The sequence below is a fragment of the Saimiri boliviensis genome, chromosome 21 (assembly GCF_048565385.1).
Source record: "Saimiri boliviensis isolate mSaiBol1 chromosome 21, mSaiBol1.pri, whole genome shotgun sequence".
NCBI classification, from domain to species: domain Eukaryota; kingdom Metazoa; phylum Chordata; class Mammalia; order Primates; family Cebidae; genus Saimiri; species Saimiri boliviensis.
Window position 1 is genome coordinate 31,570,620 of NC_133469.1, and position 21,394 is coordinate 31,592,013.

Genomic DNA, 21,394 nt, shown 5'->3' on the forward strand with positions numbered 1-21,394 from the left:
AAAGGGCAGCTCCATGGAGCATAAATAACCCAGCCAGGCAGCTGCAGGCTGTCCAGCTCTTCCAGCGCCCCGACTCTGGCCCTGCAGGGTCCCCCAGCTCTGAGAGCCAGGGACAGGAGGGCCAAGCTCCCTGATCAAAGCTGCAGAAGCTCACTGGGAAGGCCGAGCCCTTAGGCCCTGTCCTTTGTCTGGGTAGCAGCTTTGAAGGCTGTGGCCTTACACGGTCCCTTCCCTCTCATGGCATCCAGGCACTGCCCTGGCCATGAGGCCTGGGCCCCTGGAGGCTGCGGCCATGGGCTCTGGGTGTCCCTTGGGCTGCTTCCTCACCTATGGAACAGGCGCGATATGGGCAGAGTGCCTGGGCCGTCATGAGCCAGTGTGCACAGCGCTGATATGATGGGGCACCCCCGAGCAGGACAGTCAGTCCTGTGTGACACAGCGGGAGGAGAGTCCCTTAGCTCCAGCCCTGAGGGACTTCACAGGGGAAGGAGGCTGCAGCCCAGGTTGTTAAGAGGATAAAACATTTCCTGCTTGGACTAGGCCTAGATGGATGTGTCAGACGGGCTGTTTCCCGGATCCCATGCCCTGCCCCAGGAGGGTGTCTTTGTGTGTCCCGTGGTCCACATGGGCATGGGTCCAGGTCTGGGTATGTGTACATGTGTTCTCTCTGGCCTCATCAGCCCCAAGATGGGACCCCAAATCTGAGCCAAGTTATCTCTTACCCCAAAGAAGCCCCCTTCAGGACTCAGTGGGGGGTGGGGGGTGGTAGTGGCAGTGTGGTCTGGTGCGTAAGCTCAAAGGCAGGTGCCCATCACTCATTAGCCGTGAGCCCCACACCTGGGGACAATAAGGCTGCCTCCTGGGTGATGGAGAGGATCGCAGCAGACAATACAAGCAAAATGCTTAGCACAGCGCTTGGCGCACAGTCAGCGCTCAGAACGGAAGCCGCTGTTGTTATTGGCGGTTGTGGTCTGGTTTTGGCAGTGAAAAGGACCAGGCTCCCAGGGGGGAGGCCCCGCCCGCAGGGACAGGCCCTGAGACCTCGAGTTAGCCGGCCCCTCTCCTCTCAGTTTCAGCAAACACTGAAACCTCAAATGACCAAAACCCCAGGCCCCCGTGGCATTTCCTGCCTTTCCACTCAACTAGGAAAGAGGACCAGAAAGCAGGCTGTCATCCGCCAGGAAAGTGAGCCCTTAAATGGAGCTTCACTTTTAATGGGGACAAATGGTCCCCAGGGCCACCAAAGGGAGACCTGAAGCTTTCACACTTTCCCAGACACTCAGACTCTTGAGCCAGAGGGACCTTAAAAAGATCCTGTGTGAGAGGATCGCTTGAGGCCACAAGTTCGAGACCAGCCTGATCAATAGAGCAAGACCCCGCATCTACAAAAAAAAACAAAAAAGGCTGGGTGCAGTGGCTCACGCCTGTAATCCCAGCACTTTGGGAGGCTGAGGTGGGCAGATGACCTGAGCTCGGAAGTTTGAGACCAGCCTGGCCAACATGGTGAAACGCTGTCTCTACTGAAAATACAAAACATTAGCTGGGGGTGGTGACGTGCACCTGTAATCCCAGCTACTTGGGAGGCTGAGACAGGAGAATCACTGGAACCCCCAGAGGCAGAGGCTGCAGTGAGCCAAGATCACGCTACTGCATTCCAGCCTAGGCAGCAGAGCAAGCCTTCATCTCAAAAAAAAAAATAATGAGCCAGATGTGCTGTCACACACCTGTAGTCCTAGCTAATCGGGAGGCTGAGGCAGGAGAATCGCTTGACCCCAGGAGGTTGAGGCTGCAGTGAGCCGAGATCGCATCACGGCACTCCAGCCTGGGTGACAGTGTGAGACCCTGTCTAAAAATAACAAAACGCAAAGGTCCCTTGCCTTGTTTTTTCAGGCAAAGAAATGAGGTTCAGAGCGGGGAAGTGACTTGTCTCAGGTCACACAGTTCCCAGAGGTTGCTCTGGAATTGACATGCAGGCCTGAGGGTCACGGAGCTTGTGGGGTGGTAACCATAAGATTACACAGCCACAGGGTCTGTCTATAGTGATAAATACATACCCTGGACCCAGGAATCCCAGCCTCAGCAAGCATAGGCCCCTCTCTGATGTGAAAATGTTGTTAACAGCTTTTACCAGGAGAGGAAATTCTGCAGTGGCCTGAGTCTGCCACAAGTTTGGTGGCATTGGTTAAGAAATGTGGATGCCATTAATGATAGGAGCATCTTGGACATGTTGCAAACAGACCCAGCAGTGCCTCCTCATCCTGTGGCACTCAGCGGGCAACCCAGACGCCTCTCAGCCCCTCCAAGGCACTGTCCGGTGCTTCTCCTTCCTAAACAGCTGCATGTTAAACAGCTGCCTGTTTGAGCTTCCTGAACAGCTCATAGCACCCCGTGGGGTGATGGGTTTTGATCTGGGCTCCTTGACTGGGGCTTCAGACAGGACTGTCATCCTCTTGGGGGCATGGCCCCTCAGGAGTGACGAGTTATCAGGGTGTTAAGTCATTGATCTAGCTGTGTCAAAAACAAGGGCTAACCACAGAGGTACGAAGCTGTATTTCTTGGGGGTCAGAGAGATGGCACAGGAGAGGCCCTAAAATTTCACATGAAAAGGAGGGCAACGGCTCCCCAAGGAGGAAACATTGGCACCATGTGATGTCATTGCAGGGAGTGGGAAGCCGTGGGGGACCATGTGAAACCGGGGGGAGTGGGTGACGGCATTACCATGGTATCTCAATCTTCCCCACATTCCTGTAAGGAACGTACAACTGTCCTCCTTGCAAAATAAAAACAGGCTGGGAGTCAGGCAGGACTTGCCTGAGCTAACTGGAGCAGAAGTGGCAGAGACAGGATTTGAACTCAGCTCTCACTACCTGTCCCTTGGGACAGGGCGTCTGCTTCCTCTGTGTGGACACATTGGTGATGGATCCCCCGTCCAGCCTGCCTGCCTGCCTATGGTGGCCTATGCCGCCTGTCCCTGGTGAGTCCAGGAGGAGCAATGCAGTGACTGGCAGATCCTTTCTGGGGAGTATTTCTAGCAGGGACCGTGGGTCTGGACAAGCCATAGCAGGAAGGAGCCAAGCTGGGCAAGGGCTTCTCCAGTCCAGGCCTATCTGCTGCTCATCCGCCCAGGCAGAAGGCGGGGTTAGAGACTGTCCTGGGAGGTTGGGGGTCTGGGTCCCCTCTGATGAGAGCTCTGGTCCCTCCCCATAAACACACACTCCTATCACAGACACATAACACATGCACACAAATCCACATCATGCATGCACACACATCCATCATACACACATACCACACACGCATGCATCCCCCCGGCCCCTGACACCGCACACACACACTGCATTTACCTATACCTTTGTGGGATATAGAGCCCTTCCTCCAGAAGCCCATTCATGAAGAAACCACTCAACACCAATTCTTACTTTGTTACATATGGTGAAATCAGTGCTGTGGTTAAGAGCTGATACTCTCTGAAGTCAGGAGATGTAGGTTCAAATCCTGGCTCTGCCAAACCCCTGCCAGGGTGCTTTAGGTAAATGACAGCTCCTCTTTGTGCCTCCTTTTCTCCACCTGTAAAATGAGACTAAGAACGGACTCTGCCCTTATAGGGTCAGCCCAGATCTCCTCCTAGGGAGACTATGAGTGCCTGAGCATCAGTTTTCTCTTCTGTAAAATGGGGATATTGTGCCCAGCTCGACGAGCAGAGTGGCTTGAAGATTCACCTGAGACAGGATGTGAAGTGGCCGCGGTGAGGTGGCCAGTAGGCATGGTGCGCACTGCTCAGGAAGCTTTAATTAGAGGGCTGGATCCTGCAAAGGTGTTGTAAAAGGATGAGTCCCGGTATCATTCGCTCAGGTGAGGCTCGTTCGGGTCCCGGCTGCGTCTGGGACCGTGGCCAGAGCCTCGGTTTCCCAGTCTACATCCTGCGGGAGGACACCTCGGAGCTGGCACCCCGCCTCCCAAAGAGCCCATCGGGGCAAGGTGAAGGGCGCGGAGCTCAGGTGGACACCTGGCGGGCCTCCTAATGGGGGCGCCCGGGCCCCTCGGGGCTCCTTCCGGGTTGGCAGCGGTGGCGCAAGGGGCGGGGGCCGCGCCGAGGGGCCGGGCGAGGCAGGGAGCGCGCGCCCCCGTCCCCGCCCGCCTCCCGCCCGCCCTCCGGCCGCCGCGCTGGGAACCCGGCTCCGCGCGTCCGGGGCGGCTGGCAGCGCGGGCAGGCGGACGGGTCGGCAGGCTGGGGGCGGCGACAGCGAAGGGCCGCGCGCGGAGGGCGCCGGGTGCAGCATGGGCGGCCCGCGGGCTTGGGCGCTGCTCTGCCTCGGGCTCCTGCTCCCGGGAGGCGGCGCTGCTTGGAGCGTCGGGACAGCCCAGTTCTCTGGACGCAGGTAAGGGCTCCCCGCGCCTCTGCGCCCAGCTGGCCGGGGGTCCCAGGGCGCACACGCCCCCGCCTCCGGGCAGGGCCGGGATCGGGAGAGCCACTCAGTCCCCAGCCTCAGTGCCGGCCCGGGTGAGGGCAGGGACACTGCCATCCCGCGGTCTGGCTGAGGCTCCCGGAGTGCGGGGTCCCGCATCCCATGTATCGGAGCTGGCCGCCTCCCTCACTCCCTCCCTTTCAACCCTGGGGCCCAAGAGGAGGGGGAGGGGGCGCAACGAGGGTGAAGCCTTGGCCCTTCTGTCGTCTTGTCCCTAGGGCCCCTCCCCCTGCACTTGGGTAGGGTCCATGACACCCCCTAGCCGACCCTTCGAGGACCTCTCTCCTCTTTTCCGTGTTCCTGTTTTTTTTTTTTTGGTACCCAGGCTATTTCTCTCCTTCCGAGCAGGGACTGGGGTGGAGTCTCACAGCCCAGTGGGTCATTGTCAGAGGCTCCCCTGGGACCTGGCATTTTGGACAGAGACAAGAGCGAGCACTATCTTCCTGCTGCTCTCCTACCAGCAGGGACCCTCCTCCCTCCTCCTCTTTATGGAGGAGCTCCCAGAACCTGACGTGGTAGAGCCCATTGTTGTATATAGTGTCCTCATTAATCCTTCAAGGACCGAATGAGGTAGGGAAAACTGTCCCCATTCAACGGATAAGCAGACTGAGGTCCCAGGGAACTGGCATCATGTTTCAGACTCATGGGCTAGTCACTGAAGAGCTGGGTTGCATATCTGCCTTTCTGTCCTTGATGACAGTGTTTGAACCTGCCCTGGCTCCTGTTCTGGCTGCAGCCTCCGCCAGGGTCCCCTCTTAAAGGCCAGCCGTCGTCCAAGGCAGACAATGTGGACTAGCCAGGCCTCTCCAGATCTTTTCATCCCATTCAAAGGCCTGCGCGGCCCCCACCCCCTAGGGCCTCAATTCTTTAATTCTTTTCAGAAATTCTCCTTTCCCAGTGGTCAGGGGCCAGCATGCCCCTGCTGGGTTAGCAAGAGTGGTTGACATGGGCAGGGCTGGAGGACAGAGGTGGCTGAGGCATCAGAGGCCAGAAGAGCAGTTGTCTGAGCCAGGGATGGAGGTGTGGCAGATGTCACAGCCACCACCTATTGTGTGCAGACCACAGCTAGCCTGAGTCAGCCCCTTTACCTGCATTATCAGCTCCAGAATCTTCCCAGCCGCTTGGAGGCATGCTTTTTATGATTCTGTTTCATGGAGGAGGAAGGTGAGGCTCAGAGAGGGAACATGACCTGCCCAGAGCACGGATGTGAGCCGCCAGGATCCCAGATGCTAAGAGGACAGAGTATGAACTCAGAAATCCACTGTCATGCTCAGGATGATGGAGGCGACAGCTTAAGGCCCAGACTGCCCTGTGGCCAGTCCAAGGCAGGGCTTCCCGGCCTGGGTTCCTCACCTCCCAGGGTCTCCTGGGTGGGAGCAGGTATCTGGTGGTCACTGAGGACCGTCGCCCCGTGTGTTCGCAGAAGGCTGTTACAGTGGCCAGAGCGTCACAAAAGCCCTGTGGGCAATGCTATTGCACCCACTGTACAGATAAGGAGATTGAGGCCTAGAGAGGAAAAGTGGCACCTCAATCCAGGCCAATTTCCAAATTCAGTGGCTTTTTCCCCGGAGCAGCCCTCTTGGAGGAGGGAAAGAGGTTGTCAGCTTGGGGGCACCAGGAAAGGTTTGTAGTCATGGTTAGGAGTTAGGGCCTCTGGCCTCGGGCAGCATGGGGACAGAATTCCTCACTGTGTTATGGACCTGATGTGTGACCTCCAATGGGTCACTTCCTGGCCATGGGTCTCAGTTTTGCTCTCTGTTTCCTTCTTTCCTTGTGGGAAGCACTGTGCCTCACCTGCAGCGGTTCTATCGACCATGTCACATGGGGGTAGGGACATGGCGCTTGAGAAGTCTGGGGGCTACCAGGACCTCCACTTGTGGCCCTGTCCCTGTGTTACTGGAGACAGAATAGGGTTGTCGTGCCCCATCAGCCTTCCTGCCACCCACAGCCCAGCACCCCAGGCACCCCTTGGCAGCCAAGGGACCAGAGGCAGAAAAGAGGCATTGTCCTGGGGAAGGGGTGGCCTGGGAAGGCATCCAGGGGGCCGCCCCCAGCCCCAGGAATGTGGTGACACTTGGAGACCCCTGGAACCAGGGTGCCCAAGGGCTATGCAGAGCTGCCTTGGCTTGCCCCTGCCAGCCGCCCTTTCCCTGCTAGAGCGGCTTCCTGCCCCGCTGAGGCCCTTCCAAGCCCGAAGCCTGCTTGCTTTAATTGCTCATCTCAGCACTTCAGCTGAGGGTTCAAGCCATCACCAGCCCAGACCTCTTGCCCCTGCAGCACCGGCTTCCTTTGGGCAAAGCCTAGGATCAGGGAGAATGGAGGGCTCAGAACAGAGGGGATCTGCCCAGCCTTTCTCTAGGGGGCTCCAATCCCAGCTGATGCCCACAGGGGTGACCTGGGTAGGTGCTTTCTCTTGGAGCCTCAGTTTCTCCTATCAAATGCAAAACCTGATCATCCGTATTCCAAGGGGAAGACCTTGTGAAGAAGGTCCCCTTGTGAAGGGGACACTATGCTGGTGTCCCCAAGCCCCAGGCAAGCTCTAGAACCACAGCCGCGGGGTGTGGGGCCCATGTCTGGGCCTTAGCCCCACAGTCCAGGAACAGGAATGAACAGTAGCTGTTAGCGCAGTGCTAAGGGCTTTGAGTGGAGCCTCCCCTGCTGGAGGAGATTCTGCTATCCCCATTTGCAGATGGACAAAATGAGCTCCAGAGAGGATCAGGGCCTTGCCCAAGGTCACCGATTTAGGAAGCAGCAGAGCCAGGACTGGAACTTCGCCCCCACTGCAGGGCTCTGGCTCTCATCCCACCACCCCCGCCCGCCAGGCTCCTTTCTTTCCTCTCCTTTTCATCATGGCCCTTGGCCCCTGGCCCGCTTGGCTGCCTCCTGCAATTAGCCCCTATCACTGTTCCGGATCTCAGCCCTGGGACCTACAGAGACAAAGTCCCCTGGGCCCCTCGTGGCAGGGGGTGGAGTGTGGGTGCAGGTAGGGGGCCCTCGTGGGGGTGGCCAGTGCCAGGCTGAGCTGGTCTGGCCTGTTTCTCCCCTCCTGGAGGCCCCTGGGGGTCTAGAGGTGGTGAGTGGGCAGAAGTGGAGGGCCCAGGAGGGAAGTGCCACCTCTCCCCAGCCCCTGCCCTCACCCACCCCACTGCACAGCCTCTTCCAGCTCTCAGGCAGCTTAATCAATGACCACATCCCAGGGAAGGAAGACCCCAGGGGCTACAGGGATGGAGCACATGGGGATGGGTCCCTTCATCTGTAGACACCTTGAGTCCTGGCTCTTCTGTCCAGAGCTGCTGCCTGTTCTCCATCATTCAGTCATTCAACAAACATCCCTGAGTGTCCTCAGGCTGAGCCCTACACAAACTTGGTCCTAGCTCATACCCTCCCCCAGCACCTGCATGAGCAAGTGAAGGCCAGGGCTATTGTGAGTGGCTAATGGATGCCCTGGGAGATGCCCAATCCCTGCCTAGGCCTTAGGGCTGAGACCCCAAGGATGAATAAGAGTTTGCCAGAGCAAGAGGGAGGGGCTTTCCAGGCAGAGGGATCCTCATATGCTAAGATCAGAGGTGGGAGAAGGGGCTGCATGAATGTGCAGGAGAGGTGAGCAGCGTAAGTGAAGGACAGGCCTTGCGGGGTCACGGTGTGCTGTGGACTCCTCAGTGGGTGGTGGCAGCATTAGGTCTGTGCTTTAGAAAGAGCCTCCTGCTACCCCTGGAAGGTGCACAGAGGAGCAGGCGGGTGGCAGGGCCAGGCTGGGTCCCTGTGGAGAAGCTCAGGCTGATGCTAGGTGTCCTGGGACTGGGGTCCTCAACGTGGTGGATGGGGTGGTTATTGGTGATCCCCAGGTGGGGGGCACAAGGGACTGAACTTGAACTCCAGCTGGCATGAATGTCCTCTCCTGTCCAATAGGTCTGGCTAGCCAGCCACCACCTCCATGTCTCCTAAGGAGAGGATTCAAGCACTGTCCAGATTGTGGCAACCGAGCAGGGACCCACCTGGGGAAGATTTTTTTTTTAAGAGAAAAGGTGTCACTCTGTTACCCAGGCTGTAGTGCAGTGGCATGATTACACCTCACTGCAGCCTGAAACTCCTGAGCTAAAGCGATCCTCCCACTTCAGCCTCCCAAGTCGCTGGGACTACAGGCACCCACCAATGGTGGAGATTTTAATTAAGGAAAAAAATTGTTTTTTTCTCTAGCTCCCTTGTGGTAAAAAGAAGGACAGCTCTGGCCATTGTGGACCGTCACAGGCCACCTCTCCCGGAGTAGTCCAGGGGTTGGGCATCTAGGGGTGGTGTCCACGTGTGTGCCTGTATAGATATGTGTGAGAAGAAGTGCCCTGCTGGGCCTGCCTTCACCTGTTCATGTGCATGTGAGAATGTGTGTGTACACGTGTGCACATGCATGCATGAGTGTACATGAAAGACAGCACTGTGGGTCCCTGTGTGGACATGTGCAGAGATCCTAACTTCAGCCTATCTGCGTCCAGGTGAGAGGGCGTGCGTGTGTGTGTGGGTGTGTCAGTGGGTGTGCAAATATGAAGACATTTGCAGGGAGGAGGTTTGACTGTGACTGTGTGCCCCTCTGAGCCTGCTTTGGTCTGTCTGTGTCCATGTGACAGAGCTGATGAGTGTGTGTGTGAATGCGTGAGGGCACACAGCCCTGTATCTGTGGGTATGGACTCGTGTGCAGGGAAGACGGTCATTTTTGTGGTTAAGTGTCCTGCTGGATTTGCCTGAGCCTGTCTGTGTGCATGTGTGTGCGTGTATGTAGCTGTGTGTTTTTGTGGACCTGGTGTATGCGCATGGGCACACATGTGTGCATGCATCGTGTGTACATATGTCTGTGTGTGTGCACATGTTCACTGTGCATATTGGCCCCGTGTGTCAGCATATGCATGCGTGTGCGCAGGCCCTGCATGTTCATGTTTGTGGCATCTGCTCACTGGCATAGCACATTCATTCTGTGTCCCGGCGCCCTTTCCTGCCTCCTGAGCTTTCAACTGTCCTCTGTCCAGATTGTCCTCTTCCTCCCTCCCTCCTTCACTCACAAAGCCCCTGGGCCAGCCTGGGAAGTGTCACATAGGCCACAAGGAGCCTATGAACCCTCTTAACCTGTACACCCAAGTTTTATGCATATTTCTGGAGAGGAGCCACAATTCACAGCAATTTTCCAAAGGGGCCTAGGCCCTTACTCTCCATATAAAACCCTAGCAGGTTCAAAACCACAGCTCTGGTTTTTGGTTTTTTGGTTTTGAGAGAGTCTCGCCAGGCTGGCATACAGTGGTGCCATCTGGGCTAACTGCAACCTCTGCCTCTAGAGTTCAAATGATTCTCCTGTCTCAGTCTCCTGAGTAGCTGGGGTTTATAGGTGCACACTACCATGCCCAGCTAATTTTTGTATTTTTAGTAGAGATGGAGTTTTGCCGCGTTGCCTGATCTTCAAGTGATCTGCCTGCCTTGGCCTCCCAAAGTACTGGGATTATAGGTGTAAGCCACTGGCCCAGCCTTTTTTTAATTTTTAAAAAATGTGTATAGAGATGGGGTTCTTACCATGTTGCCCAGGCTGGTCTTGAACTCTTGGCCTCAAGCGATCCTCCTTGCCTCAGCCTTCAAAAGGGCTGAAATCTTCACCTACTCATTAGGAGAGACACTTCTATCCTTGGGTTGAGAGTGCAGGCTCTGGAGCCAGGCGGACTTGAGTTCCAAGCCTGACTGTGCCGCCCATCATGGGTGCCTGAGGCATGTCCTGGACTCCAGAGCCTCAGTCTCCCCATCTGTAAAGTGGATTTTTTTTTTTTTAGACAGACTCTCACTGTGTTGCCCAGGCTGGAGTGCAATGGTGTGATCTTGGCTCACTGCCACCTCTGCCTCTCAGGTTCAAGCGATTCTCCTGCCTCAGCCTCCCAAGTAGCTGGGATTATAAGCTCCTGCCACCAAGCCCGGCTAATTTTTTGTATTTTTAGTAGAGACAGGGTTTCACTAGGTGGCCCAGGCTGATCTCAAACTCCTGACCTCAGGTGATCAGCCTGCCTCCGCCTCCCAAAGTGGTGGGATTACAGGTGCGAGCCATCGTGCCCTGCCTAAAGTGGCTTTTTAATAGAGTGAGAATTTAACTGAGCTAATGCATGGAAGGCTGTGGGCACAGCTCCTGGCATACAGCAAGCATAATAAATGTATCTACTGTTAGTGCAGGAGACGGAGCAGATGGAAAGCCCTCCTTGCTCCCAGAGGTGGCAGTTTGAGAAAAGAGTGTAATTTTTTTCTAACTTTATATGCATGTATCTGTACACGTGCAGGCATGTAGAGTTGACTTTCTGTCTCTCTCTCTTAGTGTAATAGAAATGCAGTCACTTGCTGGGCACGGTGGCTCATGCCTGTAATCCTGGCACTTCGGGAGGCCGAGGCAAACAGATCACCTGAGGTCAGTAGTTCGAGACCAGCCTGATCAACATGGAAAAGCCCCATATCTACTAAAAACACAAAATTAGCCAGGCTTGGTGGTGCATGCCTGTAATCCCAGCAACTCGGGAGGCTGAGGCAGCAGAACCACTTGAACCTGGGAGGCAGAGGTTGCCGTGAGCCAAGATTGTGCCATTGCACTACAGCCTGGGCAACGAGCAAAACTCCGTCTCAAAAAAAATGCAATCACTGTATATTTATTGGTCTTGGCCTGTTTTTTTCTCCCCATAACCAGGTGTGATAGCTGGGTCTCAGGCCTGCACACAGAGACCTTGGGCTTTGTCACGGCATCTAGTTTTCCATGTCTGGTGGCTCCATAGCTGTTAAGGCTGTTCTCAGTTTTGTGCCATTTCTGATGGTGCCGTGGCAGGCACCTGTCGCCTCTGCATGGGATGGCACCTGTCACCTCTGCATGGGATGGCTGGCCAAGCGCTCTTTGAGCTCCTGCTGCTTCACGGGCCAAGCCGAACCGTCGCTTCTCCCAGCCTTCCCACCTCCAGGGCCTCTTCCAGCACTGATTCTGGCATGGCACAGAAAGATGAAGGGAATTCCACAGGGTCCTAAATTGAGTTAGTTGCCTGGTCCTGGCCCAGGAGTTTCTCCTGGTGGGCTGGGGTGGGGGCAGGGCAGCAGTGAGCGGGGACTGTGGTCAGCATGGGAGTCTCTGATGGCCAGGACATTCCAGGTGCTCGGTGGCCCTCAGCCCTGCATGGGGTCACAGGCCCTGTGCTTTTTGCAGGAACCAGGGAAGGAGGGATGGTTTCAGGTGACCCTTCTCAGCCTGGGTCCTCCACCCCTCCCAGACTTTCTTCCTGCCCTCGGGCCTGGGGTCAGTAGGTTCCCAGGCTGGGGCCTTCACGGAGCCACAGACCATGGCTCAAGGAGATGAGGAGGAGATGGAGTTGCGGCCTCTGGGATGGAGTCAGCCATCCACACCGCTGGGTTGTAACCCTGCTCCTCCATGCACCAGCTGTGACATGAGCAGTTGTCTTCACCTCCCCAAGCCTCAGTTTCCCCGCTGTAAAATGGGGTGGGGGTACCTTCCTGGCTCACCATTGGATGTTAGTGAAAATCCCCTTAGCATACAATAAGTGCTCAGTACATGCAGTGTACTCTGAGTATTAGTTGGCGTTTGGAGAAGTCAGTCCTCTGGGCTTGGGGCATTGATTGCACATCCCAGCCGTCCACAGAGGGTACATGGGGATGAGCGAGACGGGGCCTCTCCTCGCATGCTGGCTGATGGGGCAGGCACGAATTGGCAGCTTAGTTCAACATGACGGGGGTGCAGGTGCTGCGGGAGCCAGGGCAGGACACCGCTGGGTCTGCTCTGGTCTGGGTGGAGATGGGAAAGCATGGAGGGAAGAGGCCACAGCACCTCGGGGCTTTGAAGATAGGAGGCGCCACGGAGAGAAGCAGAGGAAAGGACACTCCAGGCAATGGGCCCAGCACCAGCAAAGGCCTGTAGCAGGTGTGGGCACAGGAGATCCCGAGGGCTGGGGAGGTGGGTAGGCAAGGCAGGGATGTAGCCAGGTTTCCATTCTATGATACTCCCTCTTGGGAGGGAGGGAGGGAGGGGCAGAGGGAGAGCCCACGCGCTGCAGGTGTCCGGCAAGAGGCAGGCAGTGATGGCAGTCTGGACGGGTTAGCGTTGGAGAGGAGGGAAGCTGGGGAGGGAGAGCTCCGGGGAATATGCCCCGCTTCCATCTTGCCACTGCCTTTCATGTTCATTCCACAAGACCTACCAAGAGCTCTCAGCACGGCCCCACCCCCAGGGCCGTGACATTCACCCCTCAGCCACAGACTCCCACCAGCCATTTGGGCCCAGATGACTTTGCAAGCTCAGGAGTCTCTCTGCCTGGGGATTCAGGGCTCTTGAGAACACGGACATCCTCACCCATCCTCCCAGAGTCCCCGGCGGGGGGCCCTGTGTGGTACCTGAGTTTCCTTTCTTTGCATCTGTTTCAGGAACTGGTGCTCCTATGTGGTGACCCGCACCATCTCATGCCACGTGCAGAATGGCACCTACCTTCAGCGAGTGCTGCAGAACTGCCCCTGGCCCATGAGCTGTCCGGGGAGCAGGTAAATGAGGTGGAGAAGGAACTGATGGCATTCCAGGTGGAGGCACAGTTTGGGCAAAGGCCTGGTGGGGGGACTGCATGGGGAGTGCAGGGTAAGGCTGGACCCCAGGGTGGGTGGAGCAAAGCCTGTCTCCTTGTGCCATTGGAGCACCCTGGAGGGCTTCCTGGGGGAGGAATACACCATTCACCTGCATTCCTTTACTCAGTGAGTAGTCACTGCTGGGCTCAGGGCAGCCCAGCCGGCAGGGTCTTCCTGTCCAGCTGGTATCCAATCTCCGATCCCTGTGGCAAGGTGGTGGGGGTATGGAAGGGCTGAATCCCAAAATGCAGGAGGAGAGAGCCTCCAAAGGGACCTGGAGGCAGCAGAGGATCCTGGAGGCTCTGGGTTTGTCTCTGTGGTGTCCAGGGCAGTGGGAGAGGTTATGGAAGACCCTGTCTCAGCTGGGCCACCTGGGGACTCTTTCAGCTACAGAACCGTGGTGAGACCCACATACAAGGTGATGTACAAGACAGTGACCACCCGTGAGTGGAGGTGCTGCCCTGGGCACTCGGGGATGAGCTGCGAGGAAGGTAGGACTGCCCGGCTGGCTCCCGGAGCCCTGTGACAGCAGGCCAGGTGCCTCCCTGCAAGTGCACGGAGCCGTGACCTGTTACAGAGTCACACACGGCGCCGGCTGCACAGAGCCTGGCTCATCAGGCACAGTCAGTACGTGTCCCCCGCACGGTGAGCGCTTGCCTCTTGGGAGACTCACACATGCTGGGTAGCTCCCTCACGTTTCAGGTCATGCCATCCCAAGTCTTTCCTCCAAACTTGGGGAAGGCTCATCCAGACACTTCCGTATGACACGATAACAGACGTTACATGGAAGTAAAGAAGCATTTTAGTCAGTTCAGTGGGTCAGAGAGGTTACCCCTGTCCTGCAGATGAGGAAACCGAGGCTCAGGAAGGTGAGGGGCGCACACCTCTGTCTGTCTGCCTGGCTGCACTCCCTGCCCCGCCCCCTGCCCCTGGGCTCTAGGGATGGGAGAGCTCGGCAGGGTGTCCCAGGCTCAGGGACTCCTCCCACCAGCCCACCTGCCTTCACTGTGTGTACCGCTTGGTGGTTCAGAGAACCCCTCAGGGGCACAGAGGAGGCAACGTGGGCTCCCCACAGAACCCCCTCCCCTCTGCGGAACAGCGCAGGCCGCTCCCACCCTCACTGCCTGGCTGAACCCATGAGCAGCAGAGTTTTGGACGCCAAGAGCTGTGTTTCCAAGCATGGCCCTAAAGAGGATGGGCTGGCCCAGAACTATCCTGAGAACCAGCCCAGAGGCAGCTCAAGAGACAGAAGCATTCAGGGGTCTCAAAGCAGCACAGGGACATAGACAGCAGTCTCAGGACATACCCCAATTCCAGAAACACAAATGTGCGAAATGTAGCCTCTGACTCAAAGGAACATGGTGCTTCCAGAAGCCACGGCTCACAGGTGTTTCTTGAGAGATTTGCACATTTCACCTTCCCGGGACCCTCAAGAGCCCAGTTCACAGATGGGGTGACCGAGGCCCAGTGAGGTGGAGTGGAGTGCTCAGAGTCACACAGCCATGGGCATGGAGGTCAGAACTCACCATGCAGGGGAGAAGGGAGGGGTCTGGCAGATTCTGACACGGGGTAGAGGAGTCCACAGTGAAGCTGGGGAGAAACCAGGTGGCTGGAGGGAGAGCCAAGACGCCCCGTGCCAAACACCCCTGCCCAGAGGCAGCCACAGGGCCGGTGTGGGAGGCTGGAGCGGGTGGACGGATGTCTGAAGGGGAGCCAGGAAGCACCCTCTTGTCGCTGGTGGGAGGGAGAGGGGAAGGCAGGTGTGGTTGAGAGGCAGGAAAGCCAGCCAGAGGGGCGGCTGCCAAGGAGACCACAGAGGAGCTGTGACGGGGAGGGGAGAATCCCAGTGGCATAGGGGCCGCCTGGGCCCAGGCAGGGCCTCCCCAGACAAAGGCCGTTCTGTCCCTGACTCCCCTCCCAAGGGCAGACCTTCCTGGTCTCTGGGGCCTTCAAGGAGTGGATGAGGGAGAGGACGGGTGGGGGCAACACCCATGCCCTTGAATCCAGCCGCTGGAGGCTGCGAATCCACGAGCCAGGCCAAGGGCTAGGGGCTCTGCTGATGCGAAGGTGTGGAGCCAGGCCAGCTCCCTCTGCAGGGCTTTCAGGTCCCAGTATAGGGATGGGATATTTGAGACTTCCTGGGCCGGGCCAGCTCTGCCACACACCAGCTGCATGGCCTTGGGCTGCGGATTCCCCGTGCATTGTGCAAGCCATTGTGTAAGGGCACTGGGCTGGGGGCGCTGCACAGCAGGCCGCATTCTTCTGCCCACCCGGAGGGAGAGGCATCATCACTAAAAGGCGCCAAGCTGCTATGTGTCCCTGCAGCAGCCTGGGCTCCCCACACTCGGCCTCAGTGTCCTCGCCTGGGAAATGGGCGGATGATAGGCACGCCAGGATGAAATCTCAGAGCCTGTGGAGGAAGAGGAGGTGGGTGAGTGGATGCCTGTGCCCAACTATTCCAGAAAACTCTGCTGGGGTCCTGGGAATGGGGAGCAGGGAGGCACAGGGACATTGCCAGGGGACCCTGCCCTTCCTCACACAGTTGGGTTCAGGCTGGGCCCCCCAGCTGCTTCTCCTGCTGGTGCCCGCCCTTGTCACCTGCCCGGTGCTGTCACTTGACCCTGGAGCCATAGAGCTGCATCATCCCGGCCGACAGGGCCCAGAGCAGCCTGGGGTGGGCCAAAAGAGGAGAGGGAACACCTGCCATTCCAGAATCCAGCCCTAAATCAGCTACGCTCTGCTGTGTGACTTGAGGCAAGTCCCTTCCCCTCTCTGAACCTTGGCTTTATCTGGAAGTCACCCAGCATGGAGAAGTGGCACACAGGCTTGGCTCATGATAAATGCTCCACGAATGTCTTCCTCTCCCATCCCGCACCCCCCACCATGCTGGGGACCCCATGGTGACCTGGCAGACACAACCCTGCCTCCCTGCTCTGAGGCCCCCCTTCTCAGTCAGCTTCTCAAAAGGGGACCGGAGTCTCTCTGAGGCTGGTGGGCTTTAGTGAAGGGCTTCATGGCGCTGGTTTTCTGGGGGTGTTCACTTTATGACCAGTGAGGATTGTCTCATTTGACATCCATGGCAACCTGTGGAGAAGGGGCTAGAATGGGCTCCATTTTATAGATGGAGAAACAGGCTCAGAGAGGTGATGGGACTGGCTCGAGGTGGCTCAGCAGCTGAGAGCCAGGATGGGGACCTGTCTGAGCAAGCTTCTGTGCCTCCAGGCCTCAGGAGGTGGGGCTGGCAGAGGCTGTCACCCGGCTGCCTCTCATCAGAAACAGTAGGGCTTGTCGGAACAATGGGTGAGGAACAACCAAGGCCAGAATGCACCAAGTGGACCAGGCAGGGCTGGGCAGGTGGGCGCAACGCTAGGGCCATGGCAGCCTCACCGTCACCTTCCCTGGGCCTGGGCCTGGACCTGACCCCCTGAGTGCCTGGGCCAGTGGGCTCTGCTGACAGTGGGGCTGCTGCAGCGACCCCCGCGTCACCCTGCCTCTTGAGGCTTCCTGCAGACAGATCAGCCCCACTATCCAGATGATGAAAGTGAAGCTCAGAGAGGGTGTGGGACTCACACAAGGTCACACAGCAAGCAAGTATTGTGGCCAGGTTTCTCCCCAGGGTGCCAACCTGAGTTCTATGGCATCCCCGTGCCCCAGACCCTCCTGCAATAATCAGGACAAGGGGAATGAATGCTGCCACCGTCCTCCATGCTGGGCACTGCAAGGCATACCCCTCTGCAGGAGCCATCATGGTACAGAAGGCCCAGATGCAGAAACTGAGGCTCAGAGGGGGGAATACCTTGTCCAGGGGAGCAGCCTGTGAGCTGAGGAGCTGGACTCAAACCCGGCCAGTCTGACTGCAGCCAGGGGTCTTTCCCCTGCAGCAGCACTGGCTGAGGATGTCCCCAGGAGTGTGTTCAGACAGTTAGGATGCTGTAAGGCTGGCAGAAGCCAGTCTCAGCCCCAGCCCCTCCCAGATAGAAAGATAGAGAGGCTGGGCTTCCTCCCCTCCCCTCTCCATGGGCCCCATGGAGCTGGGTTGCCTCTGCTTCCCCCTCATAGGTCCCACTGTCCCCAACATACATATTCCTTCCCCACTCATGGCTCCTCATAGCCCTTGTCTTCCAAGATGGGAAACCAGAGAGGGGACACTTGCTCGAGGTTGACCACAAAATAGCTTAAGAACGGGCCTGGCACAGCGGCTCACACCCGTAATCCGAACACTTTGGGAGGCCGAGGAAGGGGGATCACTTGAGACCAGGAGTTCAAGACCAGCCTGGGCAACATAGCAAACCCTATCTCAAAAGAATAGTTAAAAAAAATTAGGCCAGGCGCGGTGGCTCAAGCCTGTAATCCCAGCACTTTGGGAGGCCGAGGCGGGTGGATCACAAGGTCAAGAGATAGAGACCATCCCGGTCAACATGGTGAAACCCGTCTCTACTAAAAATACAAAAAATTAGCTGGGCATGGTGGCGCATGCCTGTAATCCCAGCTACTGAGGAGGCTGAGGCAGGAGAATTGCCTGAACCCAGGAGGCGGAGGTTGTGGTGAGCCGAGATTGCACCGTTTCACTCCAGCCTGGCTAACAAAAGCGAAACTGTCTCAACAACAACAACAAAAATAGCCGAGCATAGTGGTGCACCAGGACTACTTGGGAGGCTGAGGTAGGAGGATCGCTTGAGCCCAGGAGCTTAAGTCTGCAGTGAGCTGTGATCCTGCCACTGCACTCCAGCTTAAATGACAGAGCAAGATCCTGTCTCTAAAAATAAAAGAATATTTTAAATAGCCTAAAAACAGACTGAGGCTCCAGCCCAGGCTTTCTGGGCTCTTTGTTCTCTTCTGCCATCCAGGGCTGGGCACTCCCCACACTCATCTCTTTATCCCACCTGGGGTTCCAGGTATGGTGGTGAGTCAGCTTTTGCTTTGCAGATTCAGAAGCCAAGGTCTAAACGCTACAAATCCACCCACACCACCACCCAGCCACTCCCGCTCCTGTCTGGGAGGCCCGGCAGCCGCCACCTCCCTGCCAGCCCGTCCTGCACCCCCAGCGGCACGGCTGCCTCCTCCACTCTCTCAGCCCTGCCTGCGTCCCCTGACTTTCACCCTCCCTCTGTTTGACCCCCTGCCCACATCAGCTTTGTCTCCCATACTCAGCCTTGGCGGTGGCCAGCAAGCCGCTGCTCTGCCTGCAGCCCTCTGGATGCCCCCACCTGGCTACGTTGACCCCCATCCTGCCACCCTGAGTTCCACATCCCCAGTGCCTGTCACGGGCCACATATAAAGTGAGTGCACAGGAATTGAATAGGAACTTTACCTACCCCGAAGAGGGGACCGGGCTGGACACAGACTGACTCTTTCCAGAGGCTCCTGATTCGGCTGGAGGGTTCTTGGAGCTCCCAGCCCCAGCTCTGACCCTAACCCCTGGCTCTGACCACCAGAAGCAAATATTTACATCTGCAAAGTAAATTCTTCGCAGGAAACCTGGGCTGGAGCTGGGAGGAATGCCCCCCCACAGCCTGTGGTCGCTGAACCGAGCAGAGCAGATCTGGGGGGCCGGTTATGAATGAGAAAGCCTTTCCTTTGGCTCCTCTCCAAGGAGAGAAAGTCGTGAAGGTGGAGCCTGGGGACACCCCAACTTTTCATACCCCTAATCCCCAACTTTTCACATCCCTACTCCCCAGTTTAGGGCAAGGTTGAAATCCCAGACCCCCTCCTCCCTGCAGGGACAGAGCAGGCCTCTCCTCTCTGGGCCTCAGTATTCTGTGTCATGAGGGTCTCATGAGAAGGGGCACAAAGCCTCTCAGCTCCGGCCTGGGCAGAGGGAACAAGAGCTGCTTACAGGGCCCAGGGCTGGGAACTCCAGACAGCACTGGCCATGTGGAGGTCAAGACAGGGAGTGATGAGCTTCAAGGGGGCTTGAAGGTGGGTGCACTGGCCTGTTTGGGAAGGCTTCCTGGAGGAGGTGGCATGGGTGCAGCAGCTGTAGAGATTAGGAGAAAGCACAGGGTGGGAACATACGTATGTGTGCGTGCCTGTGTGTGTGTGTGTGTGTGTGTGTGTGTGTGTAGGATGTGTGGTGACCTCCCAGATGGTAGGAAGTGGCTCACAGACTTCCGGAGTGGAGCTGGCATTTGTGGTCCTGGAACCAACCTTCAGGGCCCCCTGGGAAGAGAAGGTTGAGGCTGGGGAGGAGCCCTTCAGTAGGGACCACCAGGCTGAAATGAGGAGGGTCTCAGCCCATGGGGGCCTGTTTCACGGCCTCTGACCAAACACCAATGGGAGTGATGTGACATTTTTGTCCAATGGCAGGTCTCCCCACAACCAGCAGCTTCTTCCTTACTGGAATTTTGCATGCTACAGGACCATTTTATAACCTATATCCCTTCAAATGTTCCTGTCCATTTCTCAGAATTTTGGGGGAGTTTTTGGATAACTTTTTATGAATCTTGAATCCAAAGCCAAAATTTTCTGGTCTTTTGAACAGTTTCATTACTTCTTTAAACTCTTTTCTTTTTTTAATTAATTATTTTTTTTTAAAGACGGGGTTTCACCATGTTGGTCAGGCTGGTCTTGAACTCCCAACCTCAGGTGATCCACCTGCCTTGGCCTCCTAAGTGCTTGGATTACAGGAGTGAGCCACCATGCCCAGCCCCTTTTTTAAATTTAAATTCCCAATTACTTCGAGCATCTGATGTCTGTGCTGCTGGTCAGACCACGTTTTTATTTGTTTTTCTTATTCTTTCTGGCTGCTAGAGAAACATCAAAAACAAAACTGTCTGAAAAAGAATTTCCAACCATAAGCTTACAGATTCATAACTCAGGGACATTCTAGTGTGACATGAAAACATTTATGCTGATTTTATTTGATTTTTTTAGATAGGGTCTCACTCTTCCAGTGCAGTGGCACGATCACAGCTCACTGCAGCCTCAGCCTTCCAAGCTTAGGCAGTGCTCCACATCAGTCTCCTGAGTAGCTGGGACTACAGGCACATACCACCACACTCAGCTAATTTTTAAATATTTTGTAGAGACAGGGTTTTGCCATGTTGCCCAGGCTGGTCTCAAACTCCTGGGCTCAAGCAATCTGCCCACCTCAGCCTCCCAAAGTTCTGGGATTAGAGGTGTGAGCCACTGTCCCTGTCCCATTTATGCTTTCTTTTTTTCTTTTTCTTTCTTTTTTTTTTTTTTTTTTTTTTTTTTTTTTGCGAAGTCTCACTTTATCACCCAGGTTGGAGTGCAGTGGCACAATTTCAGCCCACTGCAATCTCTGCCTCCCAGGTTCAAGCAATTCTGCTGCCTCCACCTCCCAAGTAGCTGGGATTACAGGCATGTGCCACCACCCCCAGCTAATTTTTGTATTTTTAGTAGAGACAGGGTTTCGCCACGTTGGCCAGGTTATTCTCGAGCTCCTGACCTCAGGTGATCCACCTGCCTTGGCCTCCCAGAGTGCTGGGATTACAGGCATGAGCCACTGTGCCCAGCCCATGCTGACTTTCAAGACAGTTGTGCCTGCCTTTTATTTGGTTTGCTTGCTCGAAATTTATTTTCAGTTGGTGATTCATGTATTCATCTATAAAAGGTTTTTTTTTTGAGACGGAGTTTCGCTCTTGTTGCCCAGGCTGGAGTGCAGTGGCGTGATCTCGGCTCACTGCAACCTCCGCCTCCTGGGTTCAGGCAATTCTCCTGCCTCAGCCTCCTGAGTAGCTGGGATTACAGGCACGCACCACCATGCCCAGCTAATTTTTTGTGTTTTTAGTAGAGACGGGGTTTCACCATATTGACCAGGATGGTCTCAATCTCTTGACCTCGTGATCTACCCACCTCGTTCTCCCAACCACAAAAGTCTTATATGTGAGGCCTATGAGGTCCTACTGGGTGCTGGGCACTTTGTAGGCCAAGCACAAGACAGACAGACAAGGTCCCTGCCCTAGTGGGGCTGATGTTCCAGCCAGGAGGCCAGATGACAGGCAGTGGCCCGGGAAACCGGGGCAGTTAGTAACATGCTAGAAGGTAAATAATGCAATGAAAAAAGAAAAGAAAAGAGTTGTAGAGTAGAGGGCAGGTAGAAGCGGGAGGGGAGAGCAGCCAGCCGAAGCTTCATCACAGAGGAAACTCAAACATCCCCAGGGTGGGAGAGATGGCCGCTTCTTTTGGTTAACTTCCCAAAAACAGTACTAAAATGACATCACATCTCCACCCAGAAGCAGAAAGAATGAAGAGGGGCCCGGCGCAGTGGCTCACACCTGTAATCCCAGCACTTTGGGAGGCTGAGGCGGGTGGATCACGAGGTCAGGAGATCGAGACCATCCTGGTCA

General features: G+C 56.3%; 1 protein-coding gene across 8 annotated transcripts in view; it reads left to right on the top strand.

Moving 5' to 3' along the window:
• Positions 1-4,149: 4,149 nt before the first annotated feature.
• Positions 4,150-21,394, top strand: part of EMID1 (EMI domain containing 1) — a 50,576-nt gene continuing 33,331 nt past the window's right edge. For 7 of the 8 annotated variants that reach the window (XM_010349180.3, XM_010349185.3, XM_010349182.3 and 4 more), the window contains exons 1-3: positions 4,150-4,379; positions 12,891-13,004; positions 13,470-13,573. In XM_010349180.3, the coding sequence (XP_010347482.1) occupies positions 4,279-4,379; positions 12,891-13,004; positions 13,470-13,573 (319 nt within the window). In that variant the 5' untranslated portion in view covers positions 4,150-4,278. Of the gene's footprint in view, positions 4,380-10,797; positions 10,888-12,890; positions 13,005-13,469; positions 13,574-21,394 lie in introns of all 8 variants that reach the window. The other variant, XM_074390849.1, reaches the window with a different exon arrangement.